This window comes from Rhamphochromis longiceps, linkage group LG7, assembly GCF_057381845.1.
Source record: "Rhamphochromis longiceps isolate RC_006_pf linkage group LG7, R_longiceps_female_GT1.1, whole genome shotgun sequence".
NCBI classification, from domain to species: Eukaryota; Metazoa; Chordata; class Actinopteri; order Cichliformes; family Cichlidae; genus Rhamphochromis; species Rhamphochromis longiceps.
Window position 1 is genome coordinate 40,177,158 of NC_140563.1, and position 26,774 is coordinate 40,203,931.

The 26,774-nt window shown below is 40.0% G+C and overlaps 1 protein-coding gene across 4 annotated transcripts in view; it reads left to right on the plus strand.

The window, feature by feature from the left end:
* Positions 1–26,774, plus strand: part of palm2akap2 (PALM2 and AKAP2 fusion) — an 83,454-nt gene that overhangs the window by 50,889 nt on the left and 5,791 nt on the right. For all 4 annotated transcript variants that reach the window (XM_085413629.1, XM_085413630.1, XM_085413631.1 and 1 more), the window contains 5 exons: positions 22,431–22,649; positions 22,761–23,123; positions 24,274–24,372; positions 24,478–24,579; positions 24,766–26,227. In XM_085413629.1, coding sequence (XP_085269755.1) covers positions 22,431–22,649; positions 22,761–23,123; positions 24,274–24,372; positions 24,478–24,579; positions 24,766–26,227 — 2,245 coding nt within the window. The remainder of the gene's footprint in view (positions 1–22,430; positions 22,650–22,760; positions 23,124–24,273; positions 24,373–24,477; positions 24,580–24,765; positions 26,228–26,774) is intronic.

The window sequence follows — 26,774 nt, forward strand, 5'->3', positions numbered from 1 at the left end:
TTGCGGAGGAGTTGGGTTTAGTCTGTCAGTACAGACTGACCCAGGTTGAGTGCAGTATTTGCAGCAAATATTTGCAAACCTTCGCCAAACTGTCTGAGAGTGATTGCAGTCAGTCTGAGTCAGATCTCGATTGTTTGGATACAGGTTGCCTCCCACCAGGCGACCTGTGCAAGTGCCTTCCATTAAGAATTGTTGCCCAGAGGTTAAGGATGTTGCACACTCAAACTTAAGCAACCAGTTGGTTAATTCAGCTACATATAATCACTCTCTGACAAAAAATGTAATGAAATCACCAGGCAACCAGTAATTATTCCTAGTAGCAAGGATGTTGCCACCCTATTTTTACGCTAGTATTGCCAAACTTAAAGTAAAACTTTTTGCATCCAGAGTCACTTTTATTATAGTATTTAGAGGCTTATTTTTTTTTGGGGGGGGGGGATTTTTGATGATGATATATTTTTTCAAAGTTTACCTGGCATGTCCCACTTCAAAATCTAAAAGAAATGCACACCCTCACACCTCCTGCAGTTGCTCTCTGGTCTATGAGTCAGGCCCATCCCGTAGCCGGAGAACCATTGTTTTATAGTAGTATAGTCCTAAAAAAAAAAAGTAATAATCAAAAACCATAACTGATTTAAAAAATGACCACTGTGCGTATCAAAATATTCTCTTTGTGAAGCATAAAATTGTACCCACCATCCCAGCACACCTGTGTAAAATATAATGGGGTCAAATATGATGTCACAAGGTCACTTTACTTTCCAAAAAGCTGGGTCTCCTGATGGCCTATAACTCTCACATAGAGTGACAAACCATCCCTTTTGCTGCAGAACTGCATCTTTGTAAAACACAGACAAATATCTCAATCAAGCCCATTGTGAGATTTTGGCCCTTGTCTATTGAGTAAAGTTCAAAGTTTAGAGGTAAACAGGGTTATGGTAGAGATTCAAGTCTGTTTTATCACCCAGACTCCATTTAGAATAGCTGTTCATGCGTGTTGACTATTTTGTTAGGTCATCATTTGAAATCGCTAGCTGGTTCTGGAAATAACGAAGCCACACAGCAAACTGCCAATTCAGGCAGACTGTTTGCCAATACCTCTGTTAGGCCCAGTGACAGAAAAAATCACAGCAAGCTCTCCAATTCGATTCTATAGTTGATGACAGGATGTATCTACCACATACATTGAGACATAGACTGACATTGAGACAGTCAGTGGCTATTAGAAAAGCACATTTTCAATCCACACCCCTCTCAGCACTATGGATAGTGCAAGGACATTGACAGGAACAACAAAGTTATCAGTGATGTCTACCTCAAATCTCTCCTACTTCCAGGAAACACACACACACACACACGCACAATCACAGGTTATGTAACAGCTGTGTGTTTGATAATGCTGAGGCTTGCTGAGCCAAGAGTACACAGGAGGTGGAAATAGAAATAGGGTCCTGCAGGAGGGATGGGATGAGAGAGGCCGACAGGTTGACAAAGGATAATAGATATGGAGAGGGATAAAGGATGGAGAGGTTAGTGATGGTGTTAGTTGGAACACTGGATGGAAAAAGAATGAAGAAAACATGAGAAAGGAGGTGGAGGATGCTGTTAAGAAGCCTGGCTAACTTCAAAGTTCTTGAAGTGTTGTTGACATTAACTGGCCAATCGCCTTTTACCGTCTGATTTTTTGATGGGTCTTCAGTAGCTGTTTCCGAAGACAAAGTCCAAATAATACAGTGAGTAGTGCTCAACGGATACAACACATTGTGGCAATACAGTCGACTGTGACCTCTTTGTACACAAATATTGAGTGTATTATCAGCTGACAATGACTGGATGACATGAATAGGAAAGGCAACATGTGGCTTGGGTGTTTGTGATGGAAAGCATGTCATGTGAAAGCTCCTCAGGCCAGTTAATGGACTAAGCCTTGAAAATTATTTTTTTCCCAGCATATAAACAAAGCCTCTTCATTTCTGTGCATGTCTCAAGTACTTGGAATTTTAAGTAGTTCTTTGGGGTGTGAATAACATTCTGTTGCTATTTTTGTTTAGCTCATAGGACTTGATGACAGCTAAAAGTGACTAAGGGACACAGTGGTGTCTTTATGATTCTGTTTTATTTAAAAAAAAATTTATTTTCAGCAAATAATGCAAAATAAGTCACCATGACACTGTATGAAGAGAGCAGAGTTGAAGAGCTGAAAGGCCAAGGTGCTTTTGTCAGTTTTGATGTAGGTTTTCAAAATATAATGGTCTTTTTTTTATTTAAAGTGTATGCAAATGAAATCAATTACAGGGGCTGTCAAGAGTTTCCACAGCTTTGATTATATGTACAGTGAAATTTAGCAACACACAGCAAAGTAATGCAACAGAGCATACGGGTGATACCTACCCTTATAAACCCACCCATTTTTTCTAAAACTGTGGGCATAGGTCCCAAAAATATTTGGATTCACCAAATCTATAAAGAACTATTTGGAAAACCCCCCCCAAAAGAACTGCCCCTTGGGGGAGGTGATTGAGAATGGTCCTTCCACCTACTCTAAAGAGTCTGGTAGCTTATTTAAAAGAAATCTATGCATTTTTCTGTTATTTCATACCATTTCACAAACAATACTTGATTAAGCATCAGTGACTGCAACCCAAATTATGCCTCAGTCACATGAGAGTAAAAATAGGATGGCAACTAGAAAAAAATCAGTTGTTGCCCTGGGATGATATTGAATTTAGTGAGCATTTGCAAGTAGCTGGAAGTAGTTGTCTTGTGGAAGTAGTGGTCCCCCAGAGGTTGAACATACAACACCTCTGACAAGGTTCAAGGTTCAAGGTTCTTTATTTGTCACATGCATAGTTATACAAGTATAACACACAGTGAAATGTTGCCTGACACGCTCCTCGACATGTGCAAAACAATTGGGGGGGGGGGTGTAGAGGAAGAACATTATATATATATATATATATATATATATATATATTAGGGGTGCAACGATACACAAAATTCACGGTTCGGTTCGATACTTTGGTGTCACGGTTCGATATTTTTTCGATACAAAAAAAATGTTCATGCCTTTTTAATTTGTCATTTATTAAAATTATAAATATATATTTTAACTCAAAAGTACAGTTTTTAAATTTAACCCTAACCCTTGTGCGTGTTTTTTATTTTGACAGCGAATGCGCACCTGCGGACCACTTATGTGCAGCCCTGGTTATTTAGCTCGTCATATTGCAGCCACAGAAATTCTTTTGTCCATGAAACCATAAAGCTGCACTTTCTTTTTGCCTTATAGTCTGATTTGTCATAACTTCTCCTGCTGCTTTTACACGCGCACTCACATAAGCTCAGCGATTCTCTGCGCGATCAACCGCTCACATGTTTAAGCTTGCTGCGGGAGATTTCACTTGTCATGTTTGCATAGTAAGCTAACGATTAATAAGACGATGTCAGAGGAATTGGTGCACAAATTATCATCACTCACAGATCAGTGCTGTCGCTCTCTATACACAGTTCGCACGATTGCAAAGTGAAAGCAAAAGAACAAGCACAAATTCAAACGCGACTTCAATATGTCACATATTGACAGTGGCTCACCGATGCCAATGACATAATTACCCAGCTACATTTCTGAAAGAATGCAAAAGCATTGACATATATTTTTCCTACAATAGCCCGACGGGCAGGGAAGAGATAGATTTTGGTAGCCCGACTGAAAAAATCGCTAGCTCCGGGACGTCGGGCTAGCGATATTGCAAGCCCTGTATCTGATTGAGGAATCACTCATCTTTGGAAAAGAGAGTTTATTACAGAGAAATGGCTCTTTCCAAAATAAAAGCTATACTATCCGCTTCTTCTGGGCTATATTCTCAGCAGCATAAGGAGAATCACGTGCTAACAGCTGTCTAAATGACTCGGCTAAAGTTAGTAGCATGCTTGTTTTATTTGTCTTTGCACTAGGATGATGTCGGCGTAAATGTGCAGTCATATTCGTTGTGTTCCCACTAGTGCTTTCAGGTTAATCTCGTTGAAATGACCTTAACGCCACAACACGGCAAATCTCCGTTAACGAGCTACCGCCGATCGCTCCGTGCATGGGGCTAGACAGCCAACACGTTAACGAGCTAACTGCGCTAACACACTAGTTCACACCAATGTAATTGAGCATTGCATGGCACATCCAACATACTGTTTTACTTTAGTCCATGACTCGCTTACCTTCAGGGTCATACGTCACATGAAAACCAAAATAATTCCAAACGCCAGATCTGAATGAGGGTGGGGGAGGTCCATGTTGCTGAGAGCTTAACTTCTGTCTCGCTAGCTTGCCCTGTGCTCTTCCTCCTGACTATGCTGTCTGTGTGGAGCGCTCAGTGGATCTGCGCTCGACAGTGCAGCCTAGGCGGAGTAGTCGAACACAGATTCACTGAGCGCTCAACACAGACAGCATCGTCAGAAGGAAAGTTGATAAAATAAATTACAAATGTTGTATTGCTCGATACATATGCGTACCGAACCGAAAGCACTGTATCGAACGGTTCAATATCGATACGAATATCGTTGCACCCCTAATATATATATATATATATATATATATATATATATATATATATATATATATATATATATATATATATATATATGTATATATATGTATGTATATATATGTATGTATATATATGTATGTATGTATGTATATATATGTATGTATATATGTATATATATGTATGTATATATATGTATGTATATATGTATGTATATATGTATATATGTATGTATATATGTATATATATATATATATATGTATATATATATATATATATACATACATACATACATACACACATTGGGTGAATGTGCAGTAGTAGCAGCAAGCAGGTGAATTCTGTACATTAATATGAATAGACATCTGACTATTTTACAGGATAGACAATATAAACATATTTAAAATTAAAGGAATTGAAATGTACATTGTTCCTTGGTTTAGTGTCTGGAAGAGTCCTGACTCAGTCAATTATAGATGATGTGAGAGGGCGGGTGTGTGTGTTTAGGGCACGGATGGCTTGGGGATAGAAGCTCCTCTTGAGTCTCTCTGTCCTTGCCCGGAAGATGCGGAACCTTCTACCAGATTGCAGAAGTTGGAACAGTTTGTTGCCAGGATGGGACGGGTCCTTCAGTATCTGCGCTGCTCTAGTCCGGCATCTCCTGGTGTAGGTGTCCTGAAGCGGGGGGAGAGCAATCCTGCAGCAGCGTTCTGCTGTACGGATCACTCTCTGGAGAGCTTTTTGGTCCTTCACACAGCTGTTCCCAAACCACAATGTCATGTTCTGTGTGAGGATGCTCTCCACAGCGCCTGTATAGAAAATCCTGAGGATCTTTGGAGAGACAGCACTCCCTGTCAGACATATTAACATGGGGTTGTAAATAATTGCAGTCTAATATATAAGCATAGACAGGTTGGCAACACATTGCAATCAATCTCAGTCAGAATGTGTATTGAAGAGTGCTACTTGTCTGCGACAAGTCTCTTTTAAGTAGGGAACTTGACTCAGTTTTTTGCTAGCTGGTTGTCTACTGGTTATATTACTATATAAAAGCCAGGCTGCTGAGTGTTATTTTGCAGTCAAATCGCCACACTGGAGCAACTGCTTCACTTTAAGTGAAAGCAATTAATGTGAATTTCATTGGAAGGATTAAGGGGATTTTGAAAAATTTCTTTATGAAGGACAAAAAAATTCTGATTTGGACTTTTTAAAATATGGGAATAGTGTTTCTTTAGTTGGATAAACACTAAATTAAACTGCTGTTATAAACAGTTTAATTTAAATATTAAATGTTGTTTGCATTATTTTAATTGTCTGGAGCCAGGTAATACACTAATATATCCAGTAGTGAATAAAAGAAAGTTTGAATCCAGCTTCTAAAACAAGCCAGAATTGCCACATTCCAGCTTAGAAAAAATGTCATCCAGTGTATTGCTATTTGTGCTCGAGGGAGGAAGAGAGCTAGTGGGATGCAGGAAATACAACAATACAATCCAGCTATGTAATGGCTGCCAGTACACAAACTCCACTACCCGCTATTGTCTGCAACATCCACCAAGTATTGTTGTACTGAGCAATAGAAGCCATTCATTTAACACAAAGCAAGATCAAGCCACCTGCTATCACAAATGCTGTTTACAACAACACACAAACATAGACAATGAAAGTGCATTACAAAAATGCAGAGGACGCAGCACAAGAGAACTGCTCTTAGACATAACACTTTTATACTGACATGGTCAGGAAACAGAGAGCTGAATTGCCTGTAGATGGGATAGTTTGGCTCAAAACTGAAGCAGAAGAATAATCAGTGTTGCATGGAAGTCAGGAGGGATGTTGACCTCTATTGCCAGGGCTACAAGCTTATCGTACTTCAGCTTTAGACTGGGGTATCATGTAGGCTTTAAATTTTACAGGCTGTGTGTTGTGAAGTTGAGCCAGAAAGGTAGAAGCTGATGTCCAGCCATCTGGTTACTAACAACAAGAACGCCTTATTTTTCCTTTGGGTTCAGCCAGGCAGAGTTGCAATCAGTTGGGCAGGATTCGCAGTTGCTGATGCTGTAATTTTTACAATTTCTCTCTGAGATGTGTGAGTGTGTGTGTTTGTGCGTAATGACTGATTCTGTTGTACAGTCCTGGAGGGAGTTTCCTGTAAAGGTTACCCAAGGTTATGGTATTTGGAAGCAAAACTCGGGACACTTACGGTTAACATTTCATTGATGCGCATTTCAGGAATGTACTGGTAGTGAGCCAGCTGAGACATTTTTGCAGTGTTACAGCAAACAGCCACAATATTAGCACCAGCCGTCCACTCTAGATCGGACTTGTCAGGAAATGGACACTCGATCTCTGGTGATGTTCCGTGGTGTCTGACACCTGGACCCTCTATGTCCTTGTTCTTGACTTCCTGCAGATGCTTGATTAGACTGGGACATAGGGAGTTTGGAGGTCAGCTGTTTCTTTCACCCCTCGTGCATTTTTATGTTTTGCACATCATTAATTTTCTGTTCTCTCCTATCACTCATCGCTCAGTTTCTTTCTATAATTCATAACAGCTCTAAAACAAAGCTGCCATTTGTCAAACCACCAGGTCTTCTCCACACACACATGTGGTACACATGTACCAAACAGGAATAATTTATATTGTGTTTGCTGCATAATAATATTAATAATAATTCACTGTAGATATATCGCAAATTTTAAAATCTGTGTTTATAAAGTGCTTCAGAGGAACAACAAAATAAAACAAACCATTGAGACCAACTACAGGAAGTTCACAGGAATTGAAAAGTTTAAATTTAATTTAATAAATGTAATAAAATTAATTTAATTTAATAAAACTTTAGCAAAAATGGAAACGCTTATCTATAAAAGTCTGTTTTGAGATGTAGATGACTCCACCCATCTGATTTCCTTGGCCAGACCATTTTAGGGACTCAGGGCACTGACTGTAAACGCTCTCCCTCCTCTAGTTTTCAGGTGTGGTGCTGGAATGTTTTAAAAAAAACTTTTCTTGAGGACCTAAAAGTTCATACTGGTGCATAATCTCTAATATAAATATCATTATTTGAATCATGTTAAAAACTAAATGAGTGCTGCTACATTTTGACGTATTCTCTTCCCAGTGCTTTTAGTTTGCATTCTTCCTTAAAAAAAAACAAAAATCAACATGGATGGAAAAAACAGTATTCAGATAAATGGAATATCTGAATCTAAATGGATAACGCAGTGACTGTCAGGCTCAGACATGTTTGCTGTCACTTGCTGTTTTCGTCCTTTGCGAATCCTCCTTCCTTCTAAATACTTGAGGCTAATGAGGTAGCTTCCGGAAATAGACTGGTGATTAACACACTGCTCCTTCCCAGTGTGAGGCAGAGCAGAAGTAGTTAATGCTATAAGCTAACAGCAGGAAACCGTTCACTCTCTTAGGACAGCAGTGTTATTATGCTCTGTCTCATGGTTAGGAACAAACCTGCATGTGCTACTTTCGCTGGGCGGCTATGGGTATGTGACATATAAGTATAGAGATGGGAATGCTTTATCTAAATTGATCAACTCACACAGAGGAAGCGTGCACTGATGATGGATGATGAGGTTAGACTCAAATCTAGATAAATTTCTATTGATCTAGTGTCGTTACATAATTTATTGTAGCTTTATAGTTTTAGTATTGACACCAGCTTTGTTTGGAGGCTCTTACTATTTACTGGATGGTCACTTAATCATCAAACGTTCATTTTGTCTGTTTTTAGGACAGTTTTAGTGATGCCGTCATGAAGCCAACTAAAAACCTAGCTTTGTTTATCAAACAGTCTTTTTGTGTGTGTGGTGCTGTAAGTCTTTCTTTACTCTTTGACCCAAACAATGCTAAATTTGAACTGATGTGTTGATCTAATCTTTAGCCTCCATTGATGTCAAACATGTGACACTCATAGCTGTGCTAATTTGATTAGTTGCTGACTGATTGACTGTAGTCTTGCATTAAAAACTGGCAACAAAAGCAACGGCACGCATCTGTGATTTATATCTTGATGGGAAACAAATTTTAATTCAGCAACCGATCCAGCAATTTGTGGTTGAACTGCTAAAAGCCACGTTGCTTTTATTGTACACCACTTCCTAATGGCTTCTTTTGACTCTGCATAAAATCCACAAAAAAATTGGCACGCTAGCTTCTCTGACCACATATCTTAATTTTATTGCAAACCTTTGCCCATTTGCCTGTTAGCTTCGCTGTGTGGTCTCTGCACCAAGGGTACTTTGGGACAAAATGGTAAGGTGGGCTAAATCACGCTGGGAAAGGATTAGAATTATATGCTTGGTGGCTTTTTCTTCACACACACATGTGCAAAACCACATCCTCGAAACAATCAATCTCAGCCATCCATGTGTCTCCGGCTCAAGTGAAGGTTTGCTCCTTCGTGTCTGTTCTTACTTTATATTTCTCATCTAACCTGTAGGTTTTCATTCTCATGATCTGATACTATACAGTCTATATTTGTCTGCCCAGTGTATCTTGGAGGTTACTTATTCTATAACAAACGGTTTGTCATTGTCCAACAAATTTTGTGTTCACTTTATGGATGTGTGCAATGTGATGAAACAAAGGGAATGATAATTGACTGCACACACTGCGGCCTGCTGGATTAACAGCAGGGGAGAGCTGGACTGTTACATAACCAGTGGAGGAGGAGGCTATCCGTGAACAATACACAGTAGTGGAGCTCAGCAGTAAACTGTTCCACAGTAAACTATGAAAATATATATTACATGGGTCTCACTATTAAAAACAGATAAATACATACGATCACACACTGGGTATATCTTCCTAATGTCATATATATATATATTAACTCTAGTTTAAGATGTCTGGTCCATTTTACTGATTGGTTACTAATCAAATTAACCTATTACACCTAATTTCATGTCTGTGTCTCGGTTCCTGCTGGCAGAAATTAGTGCCTACATTAATTTAATCTGCAATTTGTGTCATATGATTAATGACTTTTTCGGGTGATGCTGTGGTAATGCTTGATTTAACTTTTATGCACATATTCTGTTTTTAAAGTTGGTCCTTGACTGTTTTGTTAAAAAAAAAAGTTTTGTAGGGTATTCATGGTTTTCCTGGCTCAAAATGGGCCTTTGGGGTTGACTATATATATAAAATTAAGCAGATAGTTTTTGTTGTCTTGGTTAGGTCATTTGACAGGGTAAATTTCAAAAATAATAATAATAAAGCTGTGGTTAAAATACTTTTGTCACAGGTTTTTCATTTTGGTGGAACCCCAAATCTGCATGGCTGGGCACCAGCCCATTATTCCTAATTGTTTCTTTTAAATCTCTCCTGGGAATCCTGTGATAGGTTTTGTTGACACTGTTGCTGTTTAGGGTAATCAACATGACCTGACTTTAAAAAAGGGGTTTTGAAAATATTCTACACCAGCAACTGACTCACTGTACCTCTACTGCCACATAATACATACTGTGCATATTGCACCAGTTCACTGGGCAAGTAGCCCAATACTGTTTGTTTTGCTTTCACAGTATGAAATATTATTAAACACACAGAGATCTATATTAAAGCAATGGAGTCATGGTCTTTAAAGACATACTGTTAGTAATATTGGGACAGCTGTCTAGTGTTACTGTGTTCAGACTGCTTTTTCTTCCAGTTAGCTCTGTGCTTGTGCTGTGAGTGTTAATCTGGCTGTCTGTTCTATGCTTGGAGAGCCTGTGTAAACGACTGGTCACACTCTCTGACTACAGACCTTTCTGCTTAAGAGCCCTCATCGGTGAGCATGAAAGTGTGTGTGTGTGTTTGTATGTGCGTGTGTAGCATTAGTATTCAGCCTGGAAAATCTCACTGAATCTGCTGTCAGGCCCTTTGTTGTTGCTCCATGAAGGGGTCTTGGGGGTTCTGGGTTTGAGTGTGAGTTGTGTCAAGAGAGGTATTTAAAGGAATACGAGTGATATGACTCCAGACATGCATTGCATTTCTGTGTACCACTCAAGCTTTGAAAAGGGACCTTAACATGATTTCTGTCTGGTTGTTGTTTCAGGCTCTCTGGCAGTGGGTAGGTGAATATTATTTTGCAGTGCTGCAATAAGCTGTCATTCTGTGTGTATGTCTGTGGCTTATGTCTGTAGCTTAGTAGAGATAAATAATAGACAGACTTGTTATTTTAGTCCTAATAGAACAGGATGGGCTCTGCTTTATTTCTGCTGTGCTGCTTGGCTGTGAATTGTTTAATGTGGGGGTTGCATGGACTGCAAATGAAAGCTGTTACATCCATCAATCTGTATCCACAGTAACCCCCACCCACTGGCCCCACAGGCGAGTAGATCAAAGTTTTACTAAGCCTTTTATTTATAATATATATTGGTAGACTTATATTTTCTATTAATAGCGTAAATAAATAAATGATGAGTTTTAAGAAAGACATCATTTTTTTTTGCTGACCACCAGAAATTGAAAGTAACTCCAAAAACCTTCCAGTCCTGCAGGAGTCTTTGGGAAAACAGCTTTCTGACATAACCTCTGTAAACACATTTGTGTCACTCTATTTAGGCCAGATTGAATAAAACATATCATAAATTTTGGTCATGCTGTGTTTCATAGTACAGGATTCTCCTGGCTTTGCTCACTGGTTTGTGACTGACAAGTTGAGAATTTTCACAGTCAGACCTGAGTCTCTCTCATCACAATTTGTTTCAAAACATCAAGTTGGCAACAGCGAAATCGCTCATCCTGAGGTTTTCGGGAACGAATGAATGACTGGCAGCCTGGATGCTGTCAGGCAGTCAGCCTGCAGTTGACTGACATGATGTTTCAGCCAGCTGGTGCCTGTCGGTGTGCATATTCTCCATGTGCCTGCCTCTGTTCTCTCCAGGTACTCTGGTTAGGTTCCCACCAGTTGGGTTAATTGGTGATTCTAAATAATTTGTAGTTGTAAATGTGTGCGTCAGTGTGTCTTTACGTGTTATATCTGTGACAGCTGGGATAGGCTCCAGCCCCACCGCAACCTGAATTGGATAAGTGGAGGAAAATGGGTGGATGTATAGATGGAATTTATCGCAGCTTATTTGCATTCTGACTGCTTTTATTTTAACTTGTTATTTATTCTGTAGCTTTGGCACTGTGCTAAAACAAACCAACACTTTTCTTCACATTTAAGCTTCCTGAGCAGGTGGCTGTCACAGTGCTGCTTGCTCTGTTTGTTAGAGAGCAGAGGCAGTAGCTAGATGACAGCCCCATCTTTAATGCTGTCAACCTTTTTGAGAAAAAACAGAGGCTTCTTGAGCTTAATCTTCATTTGTGTTTTTAGTGCCACAAAGACCAGTAGCTTATGCAAGAAAAGAAAGAAAAAACCAAAGTAGTTATTTAAGAGGGTTTGCTTCAGCCAGTTTATTTCACAACAGTCCACTTGTCCAACAAAAATGTGTTACTTGGACATATTATCATGTTTTAATCATTTATTTATTTCATTAACAATCAGCAACTGGACAAAAACAATTGGATAATCAGCTTGTTGTCTTTCGAGTTATTTAAGTTGACCCAACTGACCACATCATCGATAGTAGTCTGCATTTGTGTGTCTGTTTTTGTGCAGGTGGCATGTATTTTTGGATGTATTTCCTGTGTTGAGTGCCATTTCCATGGACACAATTTACCACAGCTTCCTGGTTTCCTGTTGAGATGACCCTGTGAGCAGTGATAGGCTTATATCCAATCAGTTGTTTCCTTTAGTTTGCCGGATCGTTTTGTTTGACTTTTGGAAGACTGATGTGTTCACCGCCCATCTTTTATGTTGTTTATGTCTTCATTTAGCAGGACTGTTCTGAGATTGAAGGATGGCAACATTTCATTGCAGACTCTAACTTTACTCAGTATTAGCCAGGACCCCTCTGAAAGGGGCTACTTTTGATAGGATGTTGTAGCCTGGAGAATTTGCTTTGACAGACATTGTATCAGTTAGACTGCACAATAGATGACTGACACATTTCACCTCAACCAGATGTTATGAAGCCAGCCTTTTTTTGGAAATAGATAATATTTCCTAAATCTTCATGAAAATTGTTTTTAGGTCATTTAGAAAATAGATTGGTTCATTTTCATGGTTTAACCCTCTTCAAACTTCCTATAAATGTGTAAAAGCAATACTTTTACAAATTCCAAAGGAGAATGAAGCATTTTAATTTCCAGCTATGCCTTTATTTGTCTCGGGAGGAGACACAAATCTTTTTAGGGTTGCATCAAGAAGGGCATCTGGCAATCTGGCAATTCAAACATGCAGTGCTAATCGCTGTGGTGACCACTTATGAAACTAGCTCTGTCCTTATTTGTTATATAAAATAGAATTGTTAACAATACTAAGGAGTTTTAATCTGATGTTCATTTTAGCTGGGATAATGCAGAAAATACAAACTTACTGTTTGCAGATCTAAATGAATTATGACTATACATTGAATGTAACATTCAGCTAGGATTCAAAGGTTTTGTTAGCATGCAAATTTGTTGTTATTGAGAGTTAAACTATCCATAGAGAAACAAAACATATTTTGCTCCTGGCTGCAAATATGCTTTAGTTGGGCATTTTAACATGGCAGTCTGTGGGGACTGATTCAGTTTTGGAGCCAGTTTCAAGTAGCCATTGGCATAACTGCAATTTGAAGCTTGACTTCATTTTACAGTCCCAGAGGTTGCTGCTTGCCTGCAGGCTTTGTGGTCTCCCGTGACCTGTAAAAAAATATGTCACTCATTGAGAACTTGCCTCAAGGAATCCAGATTTCGCAGCAGTTGGGCTCCCATGTTGAACTTTGTCAAATTAACCCTTCGCATATTAGGAACCTCACACTGTGTTTTTTGGGGGTTTGTTGTTTTGGCGGTACAATATGTGAAAAAGTTACTTGTAACTTTATGCATAAGTATTGTGGTGGGGGTAGAGCTGTGTCTTTCTGCCATGCTGTAATAAGTAAATGTGTCATTTGCTGTGTTTTTAATCAATCATGATCTACTTCCATGACATAAGATTGCTCCGGGCATCAATAGTGTTGACCCAGTTGCATGGATTCACACATAGAAATACACACATGACTACACAATCACTCACACTGCTGCTGTGTTCCTCAGTCTGTGACTCTCTTTGTTTTCTCATCTTTCACGGTTCCTCTAATACATCCAGTACTAAGTTTGCAGAAATTAGCTTATCACTAAATTACTAGCACTGGCATACACAAATGACCATCACAAGTTTCTTTGTTCATTACACCCCTCCCTGAAATTAATCTCCCCGGTGCATATGCGATAATTGGGTTAGTGTCCCACTTTTCTGTGACCAGTTTCCCTTCATCATATGGCCCAGAGTTATTTCGAGCCTGGGAACTCACTGATGGCTTCTGATTTGTCAGTTCAAACAGGGGCACTTAAAAGGGGCAGGAGTGGCACAGCTCACATTTAATTTAAGATTTAAGTCGTTTTTCATTGTGGTCAGGACTGAATTCACAGTGAGGCTATCTCCTGTCACGCTCAAGTACAACTTTTTCTGGGCTTTCTTTCCCTTAGATTAGAATAACCTCTCTTACCTCTGTTTTCCACATATTCATACTGATTTCTTTCAGTTTTAATAAGATCTGAAAAAACATACTTGTTAATACTAAAATTAAAAGGTGTGAAAGATGACATTTCACTCCTGATAGTCAAAGAAAACAAGATTAGTGAGTGCACTTTATGCCTCTTCGGGTGTATCGCATCTGGCTGCGCTTCTTTTCAGTACAGTATCGCAAGTTACCAGTAAAAAGGAGGAATATAGTTTACATAGGGTGGAATAGCTGATTAAAATAAATACAATATATAAGGATAAAACTGCTTATTGAAGTAAAAATTAACCAAAATATACAATTAGATAATTGTACAATTACATAATTCTAATTAGAGTATAATTAGATTTTTTTTTAAAAAGTCTACAATTTCCACAAATATTCATATAAATGTCATGTAATTAAGACATTTCTAAGAAAAATAAAAAACTATCATTGTATGACGTAGGAAAGATTTCCTGTGTCTATCCATGTGGCAGTGGAGCCAAAAAAGGGAATCTTCTTATCTTCATTTACTGGTATTTAGCTGTTTGTAGCACCATCCTCCTTTGTTTTAGGAGCCACTAACACAATCGGACTAATTGCTCTTGTAAACTGGACAAAAGTCTTTCCACTTCAGCTGTGTCCTTATGTAGTGTTTGTGAGCAGAGAAAGTGAACCGTGACCAAGATCAGCTCTAATTTCTAGGAGCCTGATCCTATGACCCAGCAAACACACAGAATGAGACATGCAAACAGCGTTAGAGTAACGCTTGAATACAAAGACTGATTCGTATAATTAGATAGTTAATGCTGGTATTTGCCATTTGTGCCTGTGCTTTATCTTTAACAAGGGGGACAAGCCCATCAAACAACATGAACACTAACTTGCAGGTTTAGATTTCTCTACTGAAAGCACTAATAGTAAAATACTTTGAGGTGACATGGTTAAATTCATTTTATTAAAAGGTGAATACAGACAGTGAATCAGTCTAACCTTAATATGAGCCTGAGTCAACAGTCCTATGCTATGATGACAGAAGAAAATATCATTACTCTCTTATCAGCCCCTCCTATTTTCTTCAGTCATCATCTCTTCATCATCGCCTGCTTCTCGCTGTCAGCTCCATTCCGACAAGAGTTATAGGTTAAAGGGAAAGTAGGCAAGCAGCATGCACTGGGGAAAGAGAGAGTTTGTGCAGGAAGGGAGGAGGCACAGGATGGATGTTTTGTTGCCTGTGCTTATATGAGGGCTTGCACAGAAGGGGTCTTTGTGCATGAGCACGTGCATGCGGGGAAAGACATACACATGCACACAGTTTGCCCATGACATCACAGCTTACCGTTGCAGCCCGGCAGGAATGTGATTGAGAAAGGAGAAGCTTTGTGGAGGAGAGGAAAAGAGATGGGAGGGGAGGAAAAGGAGGAGAAGAAGAGGAGGAAAAGGCTTGGCTAGGGAAAAGTCCGGCACTCCCACTATTGGGAACGAGACGGGCCAGGGCTGGACAGAGCTAAATAGGAAAGCGGATAAAGCTTAAGGAAAGAAGATCTACGGATGTTATACAGTGCAGCTTTTAAACATTACACCATGGAAGTACAGATATCTCAAAAATAGATTAATCCAGTTGTACTTGAAGACACCATTAGGTGAGTAGTAACTAGTAATTTTTGTTTGACAAATTCATTTTATGACATTTCTTTACATCTAGTTATTTAGTTCATTAGATTGTACTTTTATTTGGGAGAGACATGGTAAAATATTCTGTTCACGTTTTCTTAGTTTTCCTCAAAAATGTTCAAATATATTTCTAAGAAAGAAAAATCCTGTGAATTGTCATCTAGAGCAGGTAACTGTGAACTTGAATATTGTAACAGAGAAGAAGGGAAAGTGATAGAGGAGGGAGAGAAATCCAATCCAAGGCACACACCCTAACAGATTTTTGTAACTTATGTATGCCAAAGTTGAAATACTGTTGATTTGCTTGTCCAGATGTTTGAATGTCATGTTAAACTGCGCACTTTGGGCTGTTTAACCCCAGCTGTGTATCCCCCTTACTCAGTCCACCTGTCTGGCTGCTGTCATTCCCAACCTATTACTCATCGTGGATTAGTTAAAACACTGATTTATGCCATGGAATTTCAAATTGTCTAGCGTGAATAGTGATTAAACAAAGAAGATGTGGTGAATAGCACTGTTTGGCCTGGGTCCCCAATCCAGGGTGTTTGGGTATGAGAACACAGGGCTAAACCAGCACCAGGCTCTGGTTACCACTCAGGATCATATTCAGTCAGGAAGCAGATACGACAACACCAGCTGTACTGGGTTACACAGAAGTGTAGTGTGAGTGTTGTGTGACTGCGTCATCATACTTTCACTTCATGTTTGCCATGTGTTTTGGTGGATTTGCGTGCTCTAGCGAAAGACCATGACGTGATATTAAAGTTATGGAAAATGTGTGTATGTGCGCGTGTGTGTGTACAGCCTGTGAGTCATGAAGTGTGTGTCCATGTATTTGGGTAAATTCTCATCTTATTGAGTGTGTTCCCCACTACCACCATCCAACATCTCCAGCATGCAGCTTAGTATGTGTGCTCAGATACAGAGTATGTGTGTCTATTTGTGATTTTTGGGTATCACAGCCAGAGCCTAAGCATTTCCAGATGTGATAGCTGGAGACAGGCAGAGACGGAGGCAGAACATGCGACTCTAGCTGACTCATATAGAGTCAAGATTGTATTCCACTGAATTCCCACCCAATATGAAATCATAATACACCCAATGTAATTGAATAAGTTATAGTAAGATGGGTGCAGGGCTATTTAGACTCCTAATATCATGTTTTACACTCATGTTACTCTTACAGCCAAAACAATGCTATTTATCCTTCATGTATATTTGACTGCTTTTGGAAATGTAACAGCTATTGGGCACATGTCTGAAGTTTTCAAACATTCAAGCACATTATGAGCTGTGTCTCTTTTCCATAGACAGATGGTTTCTTTTCACACTCACAAACAGATGCATGCAGACAGCTTGCTCCTTTAGCCAGACAGGGAAGGTGTACAGTGTCCTTCATCACAGGTATTAGAGCCTGAGCCTTGAGGACAGGCAGCTATGCCTGGAATGTCAGTTCACCTCTATTGGAGTCAGAAACACACAAACACATACACGCATGCACACCTGCTATACAAATACACACCCTTGAAAGAACGCACTCTTGCATGCATGCACCGATGCACAGCTACAGTCACATACACACTCCTTTTGTGTGTGTGCAGCAGAATAGCACTGCATATGAAACATTCCTGTACTGTAGTACTGTTTTCCTGGGCCAGTAACAGGATATCCTCCCCCTCTGTACTGTCCTGCCTGCTGGACATGGACTCCTACACACACATTCCTGCACATAAAAACACACACACACACACACATATAAATGTGTGTAATATTTGCAGCAGGTCAAATAAGTAGACAGAGGAGCTTATCTGGGCATGAGTGTGTGTAAAAAGCAGGGACATCTGGTCCTCACATGATCCCGAATATAATTAACTGGGTGAAAAATCTTTTGACTTGTTGAAGGCAGAGTGTGAATGTATGAGAGATGGAGAAAGGGAAAAAAGAACCTCGAATTCCTTTTGCTGAAATGATAAAGTAGTAGCAGAGGCATTATAAGTCGAAGACTCGGCACTCCGGGAATCACTAATTGAAATCTATTCCACAACAGCAAAAATGGTGGTAGAAAAATAACTTCCAGGATTATAAAAAAGGTCTTTAACTAATATGGGGGAAAAGTCAAACAACTTCTTGTGCAGTTTTTATTAGATTTGAGTTATGATTTGTTCAGTTTTTATGAAATTTAAATTAAACCAGGTAAAGCTTCAAAATAGTTGCCCAAATACATGCCCTGAGTCATTTCATCATGTCTGTGAAATTTAGAGACTTGCCTGTAGTAAAAGTAATAAGACAGCCTGCGATTAGTTTTATGATAGTTTAACCAATCACTGTACAGAGAAAGTAATTATAAAATTGGTCTTAGTCAAAACTAAAGCGCTTCTTGGAAGTGGTGTTTTTGTTAGCTGTCCAATTGTCTCTAGAGACTGTATCAGTCTCGCTCACTGTATCAGTACATTTCTTTTGTCTGCAGGATTGAGTAAATATTTTTGAGTCCATGAATGCGTTTCTTTGGCATAACTTTTTATTTCCCTGATCTCCCTCTTTGAGAATTTGATTCTGTAAAGAATTCACTTTAAAGGCCAGCTGCTGAATTGCAACACAAGGTGGAGGCTCATTCCTTATCGTTGATTTGAGCAAGAGTTAAGAGTTGCACACATATTGTTTTCATTTGTCATTAGCAGACATAGTGCTTAAGATATTGGGTATTGTGAGGTTGTTGTTATGTACTGTGCTGTGTGGGTTGCATACATACACCTTCACAAATACACGAGGAAATGCTTTTTTTCTGGCAGGCAGCGGGAAGCTGGATTGGGAAGAAGAGTTATTATACGCTTGGATAATTATTCTTTATATTTGACTCTACAAATCTTGGAAATCAGATACTTACTTGGGATGGCATGACCTTGACCTCAGTGACATGTGAAGAAGTCCTTTTTTATCATGATATAGCCTTCATTGCAAACCTTAAATAAATATCTCTAAAATTCTAAACATGTCTCAGAGTTATGCTGAAAAACATAGTTCATGCAATAAAGTCTTCTAGGCTGGACTCATTAATATCAGGCTGTTCTAAAAGTTGTCTAAAAAGGCCCCAGTTAATCCAAAACTGCAGTGAGAGCACTAGAGACGAGAAAGAGTTACATATTAGCTATTCTTCCTTGGCTTATTTGGGGTTCCTAGAGTTTTTAAAAGTAGAATTGGAAGCAGAGCCTTCAAGTATCAGGCCCCTCTTCTGTGGAATCAGCTCCCAGTTTGGATTTGAGAAATAGGCACTCTCTGCTTTTAAGAACTTGCTCTCCTGGATCACGTGACTCTGAACCATCCCCTAGTTATGCTGCACTGAGCATTTCTTCTTCACTCACCTCGTTTCACTCCTCACATGTTTCTGCACCACTGCAACATGTCATTAATGTTGGTCTCCTCTCTCCCTTAGCCTGTGTAATTTCCTGTCCCCATATGCTCTCTTTTTCTTTTCTGTTTCCTCTAACCATACCATCGGTCACAGTGGATAGCTGCCCCTGTCTGGACCTGGTTCGGCTGGAGGTTTCTTCCTCTTAAAAGGGAGTTTTTCCTTCCCACAGCTTGCTTGCTCACAGGGGGTCACTTGAGTGTTGGGGTTTTTCCCAGAATACTGTAGGTTCTTACAATATAAAGCACTGTGAGGTGACTCTTGTTGTGAATTGTATTTTTGAATTCTTTTTTATGTCATTTTTACTTTTTGTTTTTAATTTAGTTCAGTTTCATTTTCATTCCCAAGTTAGTTGGTTTGTTTGTTTCAGTTTAGTTTGTGTTTGAAAAGTTTAGTTTCAGTTTTGTTGTTGTTGGTTTCATTTTGGTTTATGCCTTTTAAATTATTATTGTATGAAAGGTGTAACAGATGGGCAGGATTTAGGGAAACCATTACAAGAATTGCTATAAAAACACAACCTTTTCAAAGCAGCTGACTTACTGTCTTGTGGACATCCACAGTCTCAATAAACATATCCATCAAAGCTTCATCAGGGACACTGTGATAATAGAATTTTTCCAAACTTACAAACACTAAAGCTAAGCAGATTTCCTATATATTTTTCTTTAATTTTCAAAGGGGTTTTTTTGTTTTGTCTTATATTTTATCAAAAGTCAAGTTTTTTTTCATATACAGTTTTAATTTTTAGTTTAGTTTTAATTAAATGTAAAAGCTTAAAACTTTGGTTGGAAGATGTTAATATATTGCCAAACCTGTTCTCACAACAAGTTATTAGCAGATTTCTGTTAACATTTGTAAAGACAGTAATTTCCCAGAGGATAAATGTCAATAAACTCCATGCTCTCCTCCCTTTTCCTTTAGCACCAGTATGAGACTGACATTTGTGGTTTCTGGTAAAATCCCCCAACTATTGGGTGGCTTGTTATAAATTCTGTAAGCTGCTTTTTGAGCCCCATCTTCCAGTAAAAATATTATTCATGTTGATGCCTTAAAACCTACAAAACAAAGTAAATCTCCATTAATTTTAGGTGTCTTGTGTCGTAATTAGCCAACATTTGTATGTTAAACCCATAGGGGGGGGGGGGGTTTCCACTGAAATCCTGATTGAACTGGCATTTTAAGCATGCTGATGTTAGTAATTAGGACAAAAAAACACTGTCCCTGAAGACTCACAAATCCATTAGACAGTGTTTTGGTTTTTTGAGGTCTATTGTTATTTTACACTAGATTTTACAGAGGCACATTAGAGAATGTGTTAATAGATCGATAAAGAGAGAGAGTATGGAAGCAAAGAGATGACCAAGATGCCCTCAGACAACATTTTTATTAAAAGGGAGGTGGAAGAGAGCAATAAAGAAAAGATGACTAGGGAGGTGAAGGGAATGTAGAGGAAACTGTCCCTTCACAAAGCTTTTTAAATAGAGCTGGTCAAATCCTCCAAGAGACTTCACTGGCCACTGTTTCAGCATTTGAGCAATCTCAGAGAGCAGAGAGGAAGGAAAAAGCTCAAAAGGGGCGGTGAAGAGGAAGTGTAGATCAAGAAACTGAAAGGGAGCAAAAAGAGGGAGTGGTACGTGAGGAAAAGAAAGTGATCCAGGCTTAATTTTCATGTTGACAATAAATCCAGCTGAATTATGCCACTGATTGTCCAAAACCCCGTCCTGTGGATAGTAAGAAGAAGGAATGTTCCCAAATGGTACAATATGACAGTCTGGTAGTTTGTCTGAGGCCTGAGGTGGAAGAGAAGAAAAAGCCGCTCACTTTTGCAGAGCTGTGTCAAATGATTACTATTTTCTTTATTTGTTGTTTATGATTTAAAAAAAAGAAAAGAAAAGAAAAATATCCTCATAAAATCCCAGTGCTCAGGATGACCTCATGAAGTGTTTGATATGTCTGACAAAATGTTGAAAACACCCACATTTTCAGATTTGTAATCCTGGTGACATATTTTCTACTAGTACTACTAGTACTTCTACTCGTATGTGAAGTTGACAGCTAGTTTTCTCTCTAATAACCTGTTGGTTAATGGTTAATTTATCAGCAGACTAGTTTACTAAAGTTATTCTCATTAAATCCCCTCACACAGACTGAAATATTAAAAAAGAGGGTTCAACAACTCCTCATTAAGCTCCTGTTAGAGATACGCACATGCTTAAGGATGAATTATAATGGCTACAAGGCAGTAAAGAAGGAAACCAACATTTTTAGAGAGTAATGTCCAGGAAAAGAGAGGCTGAACTGTGTAAATTTAGCTTCTTATTAATGGTTTATCTGGAATGTGAAGGATGATTCATTAAACCAGGTTGAGGATCTGATCTGTGCATACTAATGCTTCAATCAATATGGACCTTACAAGACTCAGCTACTGCCTGTATCATTCTTCCTTGAATGACTACAAGTGATATGTAAGTTTAAAAAGTGTATTTATAGAATGAAACATAATATATTAAAAAAAAAAAAAAAAAAAAAAAAAAGGTCTTATGATAGAACATCACCATTTTGCCTTATCTGGTGATATGTGCTTCATAATGTGACATACTTTCAAACCATGGTATAATAAGTATGATGTAGCCGTGTTAGCTGACCTGAGGTCACCTGTGTATTTTTATAATAGTGTGCCGTACATATTAAATTCCATGATATGTAGCAGTTGTCTATCAGTCAGACAATTAGTTGGAACTGGCCCAACGTGCACCACATTAGGAAAATCTTTTGTGTTTAGACGGCATTCATTCTTCTCAAAATAGCTACTGACAACATGGCCCTGAGCCTGGTGCTTAATCTGAAACACTTAAGTGCAGCTCCTCCTAGAAAAGACGAGTGAATGTGTGTAAAGGTGTATCTTCAACCTGAAATGTCTTCAAAGCTGACATAGCAAACAGAACGCCTGAGTGCTTTGACTGTTGTAGCAGTCTTCTGTCATACAGAGCAACTGTGTGTATTTTGTCGCCCCTTAGTGGTGGGAACCAGTCAGAACACAGTGTTCTGCTGCAATGCAGACCAAAGAACATTCATGTGTGAACTGATGTGTCTAAATGATAGTGGTTAGAAGCGGCTGACCTTTCAAAATAATATCTAAAGTTATTAAATGTCCACATTGTCTTTATTAAACCAACTATCAGTCAGCTTCAGCCGGCAGAGCTTCTGAAACACCAATGTTTCTTTGTTGACAGAAATCATGGCAAGCAGAGGATGTCAGTGACTCAGTCCCGAGAGAGCGAGCCCTGAAAACTGTCAGTTTCCAGGAGTCAGTCAGCGTTATCACTGACAGGCCTGCAGCCATGGAACTGGAGAGCCAGCAGATCCAGCACGACTGTCTCAGCAGTCCCAGTAACAGAGCCCACAGTCCAGTTGGAATGAAAGTAGAGACTCCTGACTGTGAGGTAGTGCAGGTATGCAGATCAAAACAAGTTAACTAAAAGGTTTTAACTTCTTGTTTTATTATTTGAAATTGGCGGCACATTCTGTCACAGTATTTTGAAATATGACTGTTGTTTCCACAGGAGATCTGCTACCTGGACCAGGTGTTAGATGCAGCCTCAGACACACCCACAAATGGGAACTCCTCTCTGTCACGTCACACCAAACCCATCAGCATAGATGGAACTTCTCCTTCTGTGTGTGTGTCACCCTCCTCCCCTGTCAATCACCACTCGATCGTTGTGGAGGGACAAAAACAAACCACGTTTCTCCACCAGGACGAGTCTGCCGTTAAAACCAACGGGCACGCGCAGGGAGACGAGTCTGGGGGCAGCAGGGCAAAGTTTGAGCTGCGAGCATTTCAGGAGGAGAAACGCCCGGCCAAGCTGTTCACCCCTGGAGAGGAGCAGCAGGTCAGGGTGACGAGGAGACGTCCCTCAGAGGAGGTAAAAGGCTGCTGGATAATGTATCAGACTGTAACAAATACGCTATTCAGAAACACAGCCACAGGAGACCACGGTTTGTTTTATCAAATCATGTCTTATGAAAACAAAAATGATGTAAAACAAGCAAAGATGAGTTACTTGGGGTAGGTTTACCCCATTCACTAGCATGCTTTTGTTTATAATGATAAATAACCATTCTAACACGAAAAACAACAAAATAAAATGAAATGATTAGTACTTAATGCAAAAAGTGTACTTGCTTTCAGTTGCTCTATTTTAATACCAGAGGCCTACTCTTAAAGACCAGTGTTCCTTCATTATTACTATACAAAATATAAAACACCTGGAAACATTTTTTAATGTACAAACTACGTAAGTAGAAAGGTCATGACTGAGATCACTGTAATCTTACTGCCACATAAGACTTCATATTGAATTGTGAAATACAGGCTTGAAGGAAGGAATTTTGAAATTGAAAGTGTGTGGCAACTGTCAGTGACTCATGATATGACATCAAAGCTCAAAAAGACATATGTGGTAACATAAATAGAAACAATGGCAATCCCCTGAAATTCTATCAACAGAAGGGGCTCAAAACACTGTTTTTGATCCTAAGTAATATTAAAGCGTCATACTAAGACCACAGTCCAAAATGTAACCTCCCACAGGCCTCAGGAGAAGCCTGAAACTGCGACACTTTCCCACAATAGTTACACTTACTCATACACTAAAAGATTTGGCAAAGACTCGGGATTTTGCAAGGTTACTATTTGCAAGGAGTACAACTTAATTCCTTGAGAAATTGTTCCCGTCATGCTGCAGATTTCCAAGGAAGAAAAACTGCTGAGTAATGGAACAGACACAGAAAGAGCTTTAGTGGTTTGTTCTGAAAAAAAGACAGCTCTGACTGAGATTTATGAGCACCTTACACTGAATGATCGAGACACAACTGCTGTGATTTTACCGCAACACGATTGTGTGACACTGACGTTGCTTGAAAAGCTGTTAGCATTACTTGTAAGATGGCATTAACCAGTACACAATACACAATAAAAACTTTCTTTGTTTCCTTGTTGGTGCACTAGTTTATTGGAAATTCTCTTTGTACATTTTCACACTCTTCTTCTCCTGGTTTGTTTTTCCATGTCAGGTTCAGGAATTGGAGCGTGAGCGTCAGGAGCTGATCAGAGACCAGGCAGTGAAGAAAAACCCTTCGATTGCTCAGCGCTGGTGGAACCCTCCTCAGGAGGTAGATCACCATTTAATCTCTGGTAGTTTTCGTTTTTCATTTAAACTGTGTTGTCCTAATGACAAACTGATTGATTTGCCATTTTGTTGTTTCAAATCATTCAAGATCCCTTTGGAAGAACAGCTAGAGGCAGATAAGCTCGAGTCTCTCAGGAAGTACCAGGAGAGGAAACAGCAGCGACATAATCACACTTATGCATACACACAGGTAAGACACACAAACACATGCACAAAACAAAGGAGCTCAAGCTCACACACTCAAACATGTTCTTTGACTTTGAGGAAGCCTGATAAATTTGGACTGTAATAGATTAAATAAAGATGTCTTAAGCCTCATTGCTGTGCAGTTTTCTAATTGACTCTTTTGTATTCTGTACTCTCATCTGTTTTGCAGCCTCAGGTGTCAGGCCCTCCCACAGTGGTAACCCTTGATTCGGAGCTAACCAGGAAGGAGGACATCGTGGAGGAGCAGATCAACTTCTCCTCTGCTAGGAAGCAGTTTTTGCAAGGGGAGGCTACCAAGAAGGATGTAGCTCCTCAAATATACTCTGCCAAACCCTTCTCGAAATCCACAGCCAGGGGCAGCCACGGGAGCAGTGACATTGTTGCAGAAACTGGGGAGACGCACGTGACCTGGTCTGATGAAAGAACTAAAGATGAATTCACATGTGCGCTAGCTGTGATGACAATCCTACCTGAGGAAGAGGAAGCAAAAGGTCATTTTCATCCAGCTTTTCACCCAGAGGAATCTGACTCAGGACTGGACGAGTTATCAGTCCGCTCTCAGGACACTACTATATTTAGCTTGGATAACGTTTCTGACAGCGGGGCTTCGCTACCCCCTACCCCATTGCCACTTACCCCTGTGTCACCACCTACCCCTCAGCCAACTACTCCAGTCAACGGGCAGATGAGTGGCAGTCCAACAGAAGATGAGCTGGAGTACCACGCTGGGGTTCTTGTTCAAAATGCCATCCAAAATGCCCTAGCAGCTGAAAACGTAGAAGACTGGCAGCAAGCTGACTTGAATTCTTCACAGCTGAGTACCCCTGCATCTCCATGCTCTGTATCCACAAGCAGCCCAGTGCCAGTTTCTTCCTCCCCTGTGTCTTCTGGTGGAGCCCCCAGTTTCCAGTCACTTGTGTCCTCCAGTCCTGCACCATCCAACTCATCCCCACAGCCAGACAGGCAGCCAGTGGTGAGAGTTGTTTCCCAAGAGAAGCCATCAGAATCACAAGAGGCTCAGAAGCAACAGCAGTCCCCAAGACCAGCACAATCACAGCTCCAGACGCCTTCTCCTCCACCGTCTCAGCCTGTCTCACCACCACAGAGGCCCAGAGACGGAGGTCCCAGGATTAAAATCCAGTCCTCCTACACCAGAGCGCTTGCTTCATCAGCTCCAGCCCCAGCTCCTGCGCCTGTGCCTGCTCCTGCCACAACAGCTCCTGTCTCTAGGCCAACCCCTGTATACCGTCCCCCGTCTCCTCCAAGCCCAGAGAAACCAGAGTTCAGCTACTTCAGTAAATACTCAGAGGCGGCTGAACTGCGTAGCACGGCGACAGCAGCGCGAGGGCCAGAGGTGGAGGCGGCTAGCGGCCCGTTCCGCCTGCGCTCCAAGAAGCAGCGAACTCTGTCCATGATTGAAGAGGAGATCCGAGCAGCTCAGCAGAGAGAGGAAGAACTGAAGAAGCAGAGGGAGGTGCAGCCTACCGTTGTTGTCCGGCCCAGCGGCACTTCCAGCAGTAGTCATGGACCTGTGAGGACGGGGATGCGGCACGCCACTATTTCCCCCACAGATAAGATGAAGAGCAACAGTTTGCCAACTAGACTCACATTGACAGCACGGACAGCGCCAGGTCAGTTAGTACTGCAGGTCCTCACAAGGGTCATACAGTCATACAGTTAACAAGCTTATTAGTTTATTTTAAATGCCAGAATCAACCCATCAACTTCAACATTACTCAGTTGGAAAGCTAATGGGTAAATATTAGCATGTAAATTTGCTGTTTATGAATTCCTGTGACTAAAAGAAAGAGTTTTTTTTAGCTTCTTTTTTTAACAGGAGAGAGCCATGCAGCCAGCAGCACAAGGAAAAGTTCATGCTGTATTATTCTAGAGTGGTAAAGGAGGAAAAGCCCTATGTTAGAAATGGTCTAAAAGTAGCTCATGAGGTAGAAAAGGTCATCTACTAATTGGAAGTTGGTCAGATCCCCGACTGCTCCAGTCTGTGTGTCAAAGTATTCTTAGGCAAGATACTGAAGATTAAAATGCTCTTTAATGCGTCCATCCGAGTATCTATGTGTGTGAATGTTAGATAGAAAGCACTTAAGTATAGAAAAAGTGCTTGTGTGAATGGGTGTGAATGAGGCATGTTGTATAAAGCTAGATTTTGAGTGCTCAAGT